Here is a 13,373-nt window from a genome sequence, read left to right as displayed (position 1 = left end):
AATAATAATAATAATAATAATGTCCAGCTATAGAAGAACTTCTGTCCCAGGAGTACTGAGGAAGACTTGGAAACAGCCAAATTGATCGCCTGGGCATTGGTTTTGTGAGCTAAGAGTGCTTTGTGCAATTAATGGTTGGACTCAATAATCCTAAAGGTCTTTTCAAACCTTAATGATACTCTGAATAATGACTTTACATGAAAAATCAATTTTCACCTACTTATTTTTCAGTCTTGCCTCTGAATGTTTTGGAGCTAAAATGACATCCTGCACAACTCATGAGCTTTAGCATTGTTGAATTTTGCCAGGTACTCCATATCTTCATACCAAATGGCTATGAATCAGGTATCAGTGATGGTTAATGCATGCAAATCATCTTTTTAAAGAAGGTTCAGGATGTTACCTAAGAGACTAAAACACACACAAGAAAAATGATTTTAAATAGGTATATTACATAGGGCTGGAAAACCTCTGCTATGGGGACAGGCTGAGGGAGCTGGGGGTGTTCAGCCTGGGGAAGAGAAGACTCTGGGGGAACCTCAGAGCTGCCTGCCAGGACCTGAAGGGATCCTGCAGGAAGGCTGCAGAAGGACTTCTCCTCAGGGGGTCTAGAGACAGGCCAAGGGGCAATGGTTTGAAGCTGAGGCAGAGCAGGGTTAGAGTGGAGCTGAGGAAGAAGTTATTGAGTAGGAGGGTGGTAAGACTCTGGCACAGGCTGCCCAGGGAGGCTGTGGCTGCCTCCTGCCTGGGGGTGCTGAAGGCCAGGCTGGATGAGGCCTTGAGCAGCTGAGTCTAGCTGAGAGGTCACATTTAGCAATCCCATTTGCTGGTCTAGCTCTTGCATGAGGTGAGGCTACAAGAGCCATGTGCAGCTGAGGATGAGGAAGTTCTTGTTCAAGATGGCAGGTTATGGAAGGACACTCTTGTGTTAATGTTACATTAACACAATGTGCAGAAACCAAGTTCCTTAAGTTCCATTGCTGTATAAGCTTCAGACATCCGCTGGGACAGAGGTCAGGAGGGGAGCAGGGCCCTGGTTTACATTTGCCATGGAGTGCACAGACTCCCAACACATACATAGAGAGAGAAGCTGCATTGCTGCCTGTACTCTATTTTTTTTCCCATAGGAACAAGAATATGCCTCTAGATTTGAATTCATAACCGTTTTAGGCCATATCCTCTGGAGCTTTGAAGAGATGTTTTGGCATCAGGAGCAGTATTGTTTCGTTTTGTATGTTCCATGCAGCCTGTCTGTGGCATAGACTCCCCTGTCCTCCCAAACCTTGCCTGTGAAAAGATGCAAACATGGGCAACAAATGGGGAGGTGTTTCTACCCTGTGGACTACTGTGATGGGGGCAAGGGAAAAAGAAAAGAAAGAAAGAAGCAACTAGAAGCAACCCCAGAAAACAGTTTGCAGATGACTCCCTCCTTGCTGTGGTTCAGCCCACAAGGGACCTCTCATTGCTTGTTTGCTGTTACCTACCACGTGGGAATTGCTCAGCCAGCCATGGACCTCCCCACCACCATACTGCCCCCACCAAATACTCCTTGGTAGCAGTGGCAAAGGCTGTAAAGCCTCAGCTTTATATCTCTAGTGTGAGGTGTCCCTGCCCATGGCAGGGGGGTTGGAACTAGAGCCTTGAGGTCCCTTCCAACCCTGACAATTCTGTGAGTGTAGCTCCCAGAGCTGGCCAGCATGGGCTGCTCTTCTCTGCCTCCTCCTCAGATGCAGCACCACTAACTGAAATTCCTTTTGCTTACAGCACAGGTGATGCCTACACTAAAGGGTTCTGCTGTCTGCCATAGCTGTGTCTTCAAAGGCTCTTGAACACAGGCAGGAGTGCTCCAACAGAGACATTCCAGGTTCCTGCTGCACTGACTGGATTGTGATGGGAGCTGTGTCTCTGTGTACCTCTCGGTCCCTCACTTGGCTGTTGATTCACAGTGAATGTCCCAGATGAACAGTTGTAGGAGGAAGGTCCTTTAGCCCATGCAAAAGCATGGTGTGGCTACTGATGTCATGCAGACCAGAAGGTTCTGCCCAGATACTTTAATTCCACTTCTCATTTCCTAAGCTTTAAGCTTGGTTAGCTTGGTTTGTGTGCACTATGCCCATTCAGTTCTTCCAAGAGAGGTTCCCTCAAAACCTGGTGCTAACTACAGCACTAGTGGCATTGTTTGGGAGTGGTAATTGGTGCATTTAACATCACCTACAATTGGGATCATCTCTCAAGGAAAGTGGTAGATTCCCCTGCACTGGACAGCTTTAAGACTCAGCTTGACAGGGTGCTGGGCCAGCTCATTTAAACCACACTAGCACCTAGAAGGGTTGGATCAGATGATCCTTGGGAGCCCTTCCAACCTGCCTCTCTGTGATTTACAGACTGCAAACAGCAAATAATTTTAAAGGTTCACTTGAAAAACAAACAAAAAATGATTTTAAAGTTTTCCTCCAGCCAATTATCTCAAATCTGGACAAGATGAGGAATTTCTGAGTATAAACTGCATGAAAGGAAAGCTCTTCACACTGCTCCTGGAAGTGTGCAATGCTGCCTTGGTGAAGGGATAGTGACTCTGAACTGTGTATAAATACAAACAGTTTCATGCCCATTTTAGGTAGCTTAGCTCCAGCTAATGCATAACTTGATGTGCAGCAGCCCCTTGCTTTGCAGTCTAGACAATGCTGGCAGCCTGGAAAATTTATTGCTGAAGAGGGTCACAAAAATGTGTCAAAGTAAAAATCTGCATAAAGGTTGTACTGTAATGGCCTGGCATCCATCCCACCCTGCTCTGAGCTTGTTTTAAATACTTTGCTCATTGTTTGGAATACATCATTCCCTCAGTCCAAACACAAAGGAAGTCTGTGGGAAAGCATTCTTGAGCTTCCCAGATGGAGATAGTACTGATGAGACCTGGTTTGGGGAGACTAGCAGAGAACATTCATTGGCATGTAAGCACAGCAAGAGGAGGGCTTTATGACCACCACCTTCCACTAACTGCCACAGGTAGCAGGCATCATTTGAAACCTGTAGATCCAGCTGCTTTATCTAATTCCTATTTTGGAACCAAGTCTTCACTATTAGACAGTGAATTCAGCAAGCAAGTTTTCAGTGCAGAAAAGGGAAACAAATATTCAAGACAGGCAAGAAGGTTTCAGGTTTTTTTTAAAGACACCATGTTCTTGTTGTGCTTTACTAGCAGCTCTGGCCAGACCCTTCCCAGTGCCTTCAAAATGATGACCATTTAATAGCAGTGTGCAAAGGCAGTGAATTCTTCGTGGTGAAGCAACTGTGGCTCTCAGTAAGAGCTGCTCACTGCACTAATACTAAAGACTGCAGCTCCTAGAGAAGCCTGAAAACAACAGGAGAGGCAGGAATGGAACCCAAGTCAATTCCAATTCTATATGTGAGACAGCAGATTTTAGCAGTCATCTTTAAAATGACATGATCAGCTCTCCAATAGTTGTGTTTGTCATTATCCTTCACAAAAGTAAGAAAAACAATTCCTTAGATGCATTCTTCAACCCAGTATATGAAAACAAAACTCTTCTGGCATAGACACAGACCAGAATTGTACAGGCAATGTAGATAGAGAACCATCTGCTTAACTTTGCTGGGATAGTGCTTCTACAGGAAGCAAGGCTGGACTGGATGGTCTTGGTGGCTGGAGAGCTGGGCAGGGAGAAATGGAATAGAATTCAATAGGGGCAGCTCTAGAGTCTCACACCTGGGAAAGAACAACTCCATGGATCAGGACAGGTTGGGGACTGACCTGTTGGAGAGCAGTGAAGGGGAAAAGGACCTGGGGGTCCAAGAGGATGGGAGGTTGACTATGAGCCAGCAATCTGCTCTGGTGGCCAAGAAGGCCAATGCCATCCTGGGGTGGATTGGAAGGACTGTGGTGAGTAGGTCAAGAGAGGTTCTCCTTCCCCTCTACTCTGCCCTGGTGAGGCCACATCTGGAATACTGTGTCCAGTTCTGGGCCTCTCAGTTCAAGAAGGACCTCAGGGAACTGCTTGAAAGAGTCCAGTACAGAGCCACAAAAATGATGGAGTGGAACATCTTCCTTATGAGGAGAGCCTGAGGGAGCTGAGGGCTCTGTGGCTTGCAGAGGAGGAGCCTGAGAGGTGACCTCATTGCTGTTGATAAAGATGTGCAGGGGGAGTGCCCAGAGGCTGGAGCCAGGCTCTGCTGGGTGATGCCTAATGACAGCACAAGGGGCAGTGGTGGGAGCTGAGGCATAGGAAGTTCCATGGAAACAGGAGGAAAAAATTTTCCCTGTGAGGGTGTCAGAGGCCTGGAACAGGCTGCCCAGGGGCTTGTCAAATCTCTTGCTCTGGAGATATTCAAAACCCACCTGGGTGTGTTCCGTGTGACCTGTCCTGGGTGCTCCTGCTCTGGCAGGGGGCTTGGACTGGGACTATTCATCTTCAAGGCACAATTACAGTATAAGTGAAAGCAATTCAGAGGAATCTGAACTACAATGAACCAAGGTCAGGAAGCGTACATGATGCAACTTGATTTTAGCCAGCCAAAGGAAGAGGTGTAACTAGTGTTTCCCAGCTTGAGCATCCTACTTCTGTACTTATTCTCTACTTTTTCTGTCCTTCCCAGAGACACAAGGGAATATGCTGGTTTGGTGAAAGAAGATGGAAAACAAGATGTATAAACCAAAACTCAGGAAAAGGAACATGAAATTTGCTTTTGAATTCACAGCAGAATTTATGCTAATCACACTGGTCTGGCCCCAAAATAAAAGCTACTGATCAGGCTTGTATGTCTTAACAACTTCACATATCACACCCAGATTAAGTGATTCCCTGCTGTATTTAGTGTAGGCTTGAAATTGTATTTTGAAGTTTAAACAAGTTTTGAAAGCTGATTGGTTATGGCTGGGACAACAATGTCTAAAGGATTTTAGTGTAATCAGAAACCTTGCTGAGACCTGGGTGCAGCCCCACTTATTTTAATGTTACCATGTCAACAATTATACTCTAAATTTTCATATGCTTAAGTAATTCACTGCTCTGGAAAGAAAGAGAAAGGTGATGCAGAAAAAGACAACATTGTGCTATGAAGATAGATACCAGTATCTCACTCAGTTATGCCTGAAGGGCTTAAATGGCTGCTAGCATTTTGTAATGACACATCTCATCACAAGTCTTGCAATATTATGATATGATGGATGAGGTGAAGGTAAAATACTGTGACAATAAACACTGGTAATACCCAATGTGGAGGTTTTCTATTAAAAGTTTGATCCCAGTTTGGACTATTGATCTCTTGAGGTTCCTTCCATCCAGATATATTCTGTGATTCTGTTTCTTCCAGCCAGATATATCCTGTAATTCTGTAACTAGCTTCTGTAGTCTCTAAGGTTAAAAATTATTGTAACACCTAAATTGAGTGAGGTACTTAAACATGCTCTAAGAACACACTGGCATCTGGCAGTGCTTTGACAATGTCAAGATTTCAGCTGAGAAGCTTTGGTTTCCTACAGCCATCCAGACAACCTTCCTTGCTGTCCACATTTTCAGAATTTCCAGGGATCATTGTAATCTGAGGATGCAGATTGTTGTTTTTTTTTTTTCCCTGCCAAGCTAGAAGAGGCCTTGAGCAGATGAGTGTAGTTGAGAGGTGTCCCTGGGCATGGTGGGGAGGTTGGAGGAGATGAGCTCTGAGCTCCCTTCCAACCTGAGCCATTCTAGGATGATTCTAGGATATTCTCCTAATAATCAATACCCTTCAGGTTCTGTGTAACGTTGTCCAAAAGCTTTGTTGTGTTGTAGCTGGGAACATAGGTGTGGTCTGTTGGAATGCCCCAAGGATCATAGCCTGCTCATGAGCTCCAAAGGTACTTCCAGAGGTTGGGAATTCCGAGTGTGCAATTCTGCAGTGAGGTGACTATTTCTAAAAGCACAGAGGGGGGCTAGGTGATGCAGCCACACACAGTTAGTCCGTTTATGCCTCTCTGCTGCTCTGAACCATGAATACCCGTCAGCTTCATGTTGTGGAGAAGCTGAATTGATTCCCACTCAACACAGAACCCAGGCAAGCCTGGTTACTCTGGGTTCTTTCAATTAGACCTAACTTCATTAAGCCCTCACAATTAAATTCAGGTGCTTCCTATTTGTCAGCCTTACAGGAAGCCTTTCTGGGAAAGCAATGGAGGGGAAAAAGAGGGTTCCTTGTATCAAGCACATGAACCCTGGTGAGTTGAGGGAGCAAAGCCAGCTGTAAAGCATCTCCAGAGCCAATCCATCCATCATGGCTAAAGCGATTCATCAGGAGTAGCTGGTGCCAGCCAAAGATTCTAAAGGTTGAGCCCTTAAGGCCAAAACCCTGCATGCACCACAGAGCCACAGTCCCAACTCAGCTGCAGTTTGAAGGCAGCTGATCTAAAGATAAGAGGCAAGGTCATGCTCTATGGCCACAACTAAAAACAGCTTAAAATATATTAACAAGGAACAGGCTTCCAGGAGACTCCACCCCCAGCAAGAGCAGAATGAGGTCTGCTCAAAGACCCTAAGACCTTTGCTGTCATAGAAGTGTCTGAAGTTCAGCATCTTCCTATGATCCTCCAAGGTGCTGCCTGGAGGTTGGGTGCTCAAAATACCTGTAGCAATTTCCCCCATGTGCCTTTTGTCCATATTCTGCCCTTCAAGGACACATCTTTATGTGCAGCTGTAACTGACACTGAGCACTGTCAGCCTGTGGCTTGGACAGCAGCACTCTGCGCTGGGTTAGGAACTGGCTGGAGGGCAGAGCCCAGAGAGTGGTGGTGAATGGTGCCACATCCAGCTGGCAGCCTGTCACTAGTGGTGTCCCCCAGGGATCAGTGCTGGGCCCCATCCTGTTCAATATCTTTATTGATGATCTGGATGAGGGGATTGAGTCCATCATCAGTAAATTTGCAGATGACACCAAGCTGGGAGCAGGTGTTGATCTGTTAGAAGGTAGAAGGGCTCTGCAGAGGGACCTTGACAGGCTGGACAGATGGGCAGAGTCCAACAGGATGGCATTCAACAAGTCCAAGTGCCGGGTGCTGCACTTCGGCCACAACAACCCCATGCAGAGCTGCAGGCTGGGGACAGAGTGGCTGGAGAGCAGCCAGGCAGAAAGGGACCTGGGGGTACTGGTTGACAGCAGCTGAACAGGAGCCAGCAGTGTGCCCAGGTGGCCAAGAGAGCCAATGGCATCCTGGCCTGCATCAGGCATAGTTTGGCCAGCAGGAGCAGGGAGGTCATTGTACCCCTGTACACAGCACTGGTTAGGCCACACCTTGAGTCCTGTGTCCAGTTCTGGGCCCCTCAGTTTAGGAAAGATGTTGAATTGCTGGAGCATGTCCAGACAAGGGCAACGAGGCTGGTGAGAGGCCTTGAGCACAAGCCCTATGAGGAGAGGCTGAGGGAGCTGGGACTGTTTAGCCTGGAGAAGAGAAGGCTCAGGGGAGACCTCATTGCTGTCTACAACTACCTGAAGGGAGGTTGTAGCCAGGAGGGGGTTGGTCTCTTCTCCCAGGTACCAGCAGCAGAACCAGAGGACACAGTCTCAAGCTGCGCCAGGGGAGGTTTAGGCTGGAGGTGAGGAGAAAGTTCTTCACAGAGAGTGGTTGGCCATTGGAATGTGCTGCCCAGGGAGGTGGTGGAGTCACCATCCCTGGAGGTGTTCAAGAGGGGATTGGACGTGGCACTTGGTGCCATGGTTTAGATAGTCATGAGGTTTAGGGTGACAGGTTGGACTCGATGATCTTTGAGGTCTCTTCCAGCCTTCTTGATTCTATGATTCTATGATTCTATGATTAATCAGACAGTGCTGTGGGGCAGGCTTTAACTGCACTGCTTGAACTGCTGACCTTGAGAACAAGAAAAGGGTTTATATCCCATTCCCAAGCCCTTAAGTCTCTGCAAAGCAAATTCTTGGCTTTTATGGATGGATTCAGTTTCAAGTCGGGGTTTTGGTGTTTTTTTCCTAATGTTTTGTTAAAATTACAGAAGTGTCTTTCAGGGAAAGTTTGTAAACAGAGGCACATTTTTTCATTACAGACTGCTACCAACACAGGCTTTGGTGCAACATGGCACGATAGAGAGATGAGTGATAACATTCCTGCACACAGGAACAGTGTCCTGCAAACTCAGAAATAAACAACACCACAAGCAACACCAGACTGGAACTTTTCTCTTTGGCCAAACATTTTATAGTTGTTGGTAAAGACCTCTTTAATCACTATGGTACAAGGTCACTCCCGCAGTTCTCCAGACTCCATCCCCTTTACACTGCACAGGTCTGCAGCTGCTGCAGCCACCTCAAACTTTCCTTGAATTCACCCAATCACAGCATTGTCAGGGTTGGAAGGGACCTCAAGGATCATCCAGTTCCAACCCCCCTGCCATGGGCAGGGACACCTCACACTACAGCAGGTTGCTCACAGCCACATCCAGCCTGGCTGCAAAAACCTCCAGGGATGAGGCTTCCACCACCTCCCTGGGCAACCTGTGCCAGTGTCTCACCACCCTCATGAGGAAGAGCTTCTTCCTAACATCCAATCTGAATCTCCCCATTTCTAGTTTTGCTCCATCCCCCCAAGTCCTATCACTCCCTGACATACTAAAAAGTCTCTCTCCAGCTTTCTTGGAGCCCCCTTCAGATACTAGATGGCCACAAGGTCTCTTGGGAGCCTTCTCTTCTCCAGACTGAACAACCCCAACTCTCTCAGTCTGTCTCCAGAGCAGAGCAGCTCCAGCCCTCTGCTCATCCTCCTGGCCCTTCTCCTGGCTTTGATAGTTTCTATGCTCATATCCTTCCTTATTTTTTCTCCCTGTTAGTCCTACTGGAATATTTATATTCCATTGAAATATTTAACAGTACACACAGAAATATGTTTTCAAATGAAACTCTCATGAGTGTGCACTGAAAAGATGAGTTTGTGACCTCAAAACAAGCTGCAAGGAGACCCATGGAAAGCAGCAGGATGTGAGCTATTACAAAATACAGCATGTTACATTTTGCTGGCCATATGAAATGCAGGCATCAATATTAGCAATAGTTCTTAGAAAAAAAAAAACAGGTGCTGAAGCAGAGCAACTGAGAGTATGGCCGTAATAGTCAATTAGTTCTCTAATATGATGTTAGTTTATTTTTTGGTGGTGTTAGTTTCCTTGTTTGTTGTTTATTTGTTCTTTCTTTGTTTCTAATCTGGAACTGTTTTCTACAGATCAGCAAGCTGAGCATTTGTGGTACTGTTAGTTAACATTTTTTGCTCCTTAATTGTACCTCAGAGCCATGTTTGCTGCAAGATCAATTGAGCAGCTGCCACATGAACTGTGATGGCATAAACTGCAAAAGGGAAAGTGGCTTCAGGGCTTCTGAAATCCTTTGCAAAAGTCACTTACAGCTTCTAACCCTATCAGAATGTTAATATTATCAAAGGCTCTACATAAGGAAGCAGTGGCCAGCAGCTCAGGATGCTGTGTTGTTACATAGTACTTTAGGTATCTGAATTTGTGCTTTAATTCAAGAGTAGTCAATAGAAAAAAAAAACAACAAACAAACCACAAACTACAGAAATAATAGAAACCAGATTGATAAAAATCAACCACCCAACAAAAAACAGGCAAAAGAAATTGGCTGATGTGAAATGAGAAGAGGCAGAAAGAAGTAAACAAATCCAACTTGGTTATTAGCAAGCATAGCTGGAGAGCCAGGCTGTGGGCTGAACTCTCTAGCGCCACAGCAAGCACAGCCCCTTCCACTAAAGCCAGCCAGAGCTTTATTGCCAGGGGATCTGCCCACTGCAGTTTTGTACTGATACCCTTCCTTCCCCTGTGGAGGCAGCAGAGCAATCTGGTTACTTCAAAATGACACAATATTGTTTAAAACCCTGCAACACCTCTCTGTGCCTACTCATGGGGCTGAGCTGAAAGACTACTGCAAAACTTTTCCACTCCTTTTTTCCCCTTTCTTAAAGGTTTGTTGCATCTTTTCCCTCTTCTTTTTTATTTTCAGCAAGGCTCCCAATCCCCTGGAGATGGCTTCCTAAGAGGACATAGACACTGGAGCAGAAAACCAAAACTAACCCCCAAACTCCCAGAGGGTACTTGTTCACTCAGCCTTGAACAACATGGATAAAATACTAATATGGATTAAGTGAATCTGAAGTCCACTCCAAACTCACACCTCAGCCATTTTCAGTCCTTAACAGGAGCTCCTGACACTCAGCTGGTGTAGAGATGCATTCTCCCCCTCAAAACATTTACAGAAGTATCTGGCAGATTATTGAAACAAGGCTGAAACCCACAGTCAGTCAGGTGTAGGGTCACCCTCATTAAAAATGGGGGGAGAAGAGAGAAAAGAGCTGTGTGCAGTTTGTGAGCATCCTACCTTTCTCTTGCGCAGCTTCACCTGGCTGCCTGCATGCTCTGCTGTGGCTGGAGGGTTCCTCACATGTAAGCGCTGAATGTCTTCTGCTGAAGCCACATTGGAAAGGCTTTTGCTTTCAGGGACCACTTGAGGGGCTGTGAAACCACTTTCATCCAGACCATTCTCCACTGCCAGAGTGCCAGAGCAAGGAGCAGATTGCATCAGGCAGTTGCTGGACTGCAGTGCTGGTGGCAGCTGTGGGTCAGTGCTGGTGCATGACTCAGAGGCAGTTCCACTCTCTGCCACACTGCACTCAGACTTTCCAGGCCCATCTTTAGGACCATCAGGTTTCCAGTGCTGTTGTGCAACAGCAGCAGCATGGAGCAGCTGCTTCTCAGGCACCATCATTTCCTTCCCATTTGGAGAATTGGGACAGTCTTCCTTCTCTGCATCTACCACTTCCCTTAAAGCTTCAGTGCTGCAAAGCTCCAGGCTTTGGCCAGTACTGCCACAAACATCATCACCTTCTGTCCCCTCTTTAGGAGCTATGGCACAGGCAGGTTCCTCACTTATACCTCCAACTAGTTCAGATGCTTCAGCTGCCTTGTTGCTCTCTGTTATTGGTGGCACCTGTGATGAGGAGGCTGATCCATTTAAATTCTCTTCCTCATCTTCCTCATTTCCTGCAGCAGTGGTGTGGTGGTAAGTGACACCCTCCAGGTTGAGTGCTGAATAATCATTGTCATCATCAGACACGTGGACCAGGGTTTCTGTGCTGGCCTCCAGAAACTGCTCCTTATCCTCGTGGTTGTCGTTTTCATCCAGCTCCTTTGAAGCACTGCCCAGCTGCTTTGCAGGGCAGTCCCTCAGCTCTCCGCTGTAGCAGCACTCTGGGAAGGAAGCACTTTGCTCTTTGTGGTCCACACTGGAAACTTCATCCTGTTCCATGCTGGTCTGCAAGTTGTCAGCTGCGAGCCCATGGCGACATGCTGAGTTACACTGCACAGCCTCCAAAGCCAGCCCCATCCACTGGCTCACATGCTCTTCCCAGCTTTTCTTCCTGATGGCTACAGACATGGCATCACATCTCAGCAGCAGGACTTTCTGCAGAGGGCCAGGGGAGATGTCATGGCTGCTGTGCACGGGGCCAGAGAGGGGTTCATCATGTTAACATCTGCAAGAAATAGAGACCAGGTTATTGAATCCACTCCAAAGGGACCAAAAAAAAAGAAAAAAGAGAGAGCGAAGGAAAGGGAAGGAACAGTTTAAACAAAAGTGTAAAAGCAAGATAAGCTGTGGGACCACAAGGACAGGGATTCATAGGACTGTATTGTGTCAAGTTTTTAGAGCTTTTCATACAAAAATGGACAGCCCTCATAATTCACCACAACTTGTCTTTGTTCCTCTGATAACTCTCCAATATCAAGAAAGATGGTGTAAAGAAGCACATGGACAGGCAAGTAGCTCTAGAGCCAGCATTTGACAATAGGTCTGTCTTCACTCCTCCAGTCATAAGATGCTGAGCTCCATGGGTGCAAATGCCATGATGTCTTATGGCTGCTTGCACACAAAGTCTCTTTGTATCTCTTCCTTATCTGGAGTTAGCCATGGTGTGCAGAAATCTGCCTGCTTCCCAAAAAGGTACAGCAGAACTTGAGGGTTATTCCTGATTTTCCATCTGTAACCCACTGGTTTTATGGGGAGCTTTGCCCCTTCACTAGGTCTCATCATAGAATCCTAGAACAGCTCAGGCTGGAAGGGAGCTCAGAGCTCATCTCCTCCAACCTCCCCCCCATGCCAGGGACACCTCTCAACTACACTCAGCTGCTCAAGGTCTCAGCCAGCCTGGCCTGAAACACCCCCAGGCAGGAGGCAGCCACAGCCTCCCTGGGCAGCCTGTGCCAGAGTCTCACCACCCTCCTCCTCAACAACTTCTTCCTCAGCTCCACTCTAACCCTGCTCTGCCTCAGCTTCAATCCATTCCCCCTCAGCCTGTCTCTAGACCCCCTGAGGAGAAGTCCCTCTGCAGCCTTCCTGCAGGATCCCTTCAGGTCCTGGCAGGCAGCTCTAAGGTCCCCCCAGAGTCTTCTCTTCTCCAGGCTGCACACCCCCAGCTCCCTCAGCCTGTGCTCACAGCAGAGCTGCTCCAGCCCTTGGATCATCTTTGTGGCCTCCTCTGGACTCCCTCCAGCAGCTCTGTGTCCTTCGCATGCTGGGGACACCAGAACTGGAGGCAGGATTGAAGGTGAGGTCTCAGCAGAGCAGAGCTAAGGGGCAGAATCCCCTCTCTTGCCCTGCTGCCCACACTCCTCTGGCTGCAGCCCAGCACTTGGCTGCCTTCTGGGCTGTGTTTCCATTGCCATTGTTTCACCCTCTTCAGCACAAGCTGGCATTACAAACATTATTCATACATAATTCACAATTCACAACATAATTCACAAATTAGCCCAAAGAAAACACCTCCTATTACTGTGTGCAAGATAAAACAACATGGAAAAGTTCTCTGTCCAGTGGCCCACAAAACGTTCAAAGGAGCAGAGGCTTCCACTTCTCACTCTCTACATAAGAACTGTCAGCACTTAGCATGGATCTGCTTATTGATTTCAGCAATAAAGATGATTAAGTACTGAGTTTGTTCTGGGTCATTTCAGTCCACTAAGGCAAATTCTGATTGCCCACCAGGCCACAGAGCTGCCTTGACAAATCACATGCCCGAAGGTACAAAAGCAATGCTGAGAGCTGCCTGTGCAACTGAACCTCCCTGAGTTACGTCTGGACGACCTGACTTCCAGGATAGAGTTGTACATGCTGCTAGGTCTTTAACCTTCTTTGAGGATGACAAGCTTCATTTCACATTCACATTTTCCACCTCTGTGGAGACTGTGCTTAAAAAGAAAATATATTGGTGGGGTAAGAGAATTCCATGCGCAAGTCATTAGCGTGTGGGAGGCTGAGGAAGATGGAAAATCACTCAGAGAGCCAGGCCAAAGAAAATTATCTGCTTTCAGAGGCAA

At 47.0% G+C, this 13,373-nt stretch overlaps 1 protein-coding gene across 1 annotated transcript in view; it reads right to left on the bottom strand.

The window, feature by feature from the left end:
• DLC1 (DLC1 Rho GTPase activating protein) overlaps positions 1-11,436 on the bottom strand; it is a 193,702-nt gene extending 182,266 nt beyond the window's left edge. The window contains exon 1 of the mRNA XM_054383273.1: positions 10,381-11,436. Within this exon, the coding sequence (XP_054239248.1) occupies positions 10,381-11,436 (1,056 nt within the window). The remainder of the gene's footprint in view (positions 1-10,380) is intronic.
• Positions 11,437-13,373: the final 1,937 nt, after the last annotated feature.

Source organism: Indicator indicator, chromosome 8 (assembly GCF_027791375.1).
Source record: "Indicator indicator isolate 239-I01 chromosome 8, UM_Iind_1.1, whole genome shotgun sequence".
NCBI classification, from domain to species: Eukaryota; Metazoa; Chordata; class Aves; order Piciformes; family Indicatoridae; genus Indicator; species Indicator indicator.
The sequence above is the reverse complement of the archived record's forward strand: the minus strand, read 5'-3'. Positions and strand labels throughout refer to the sequence as shown.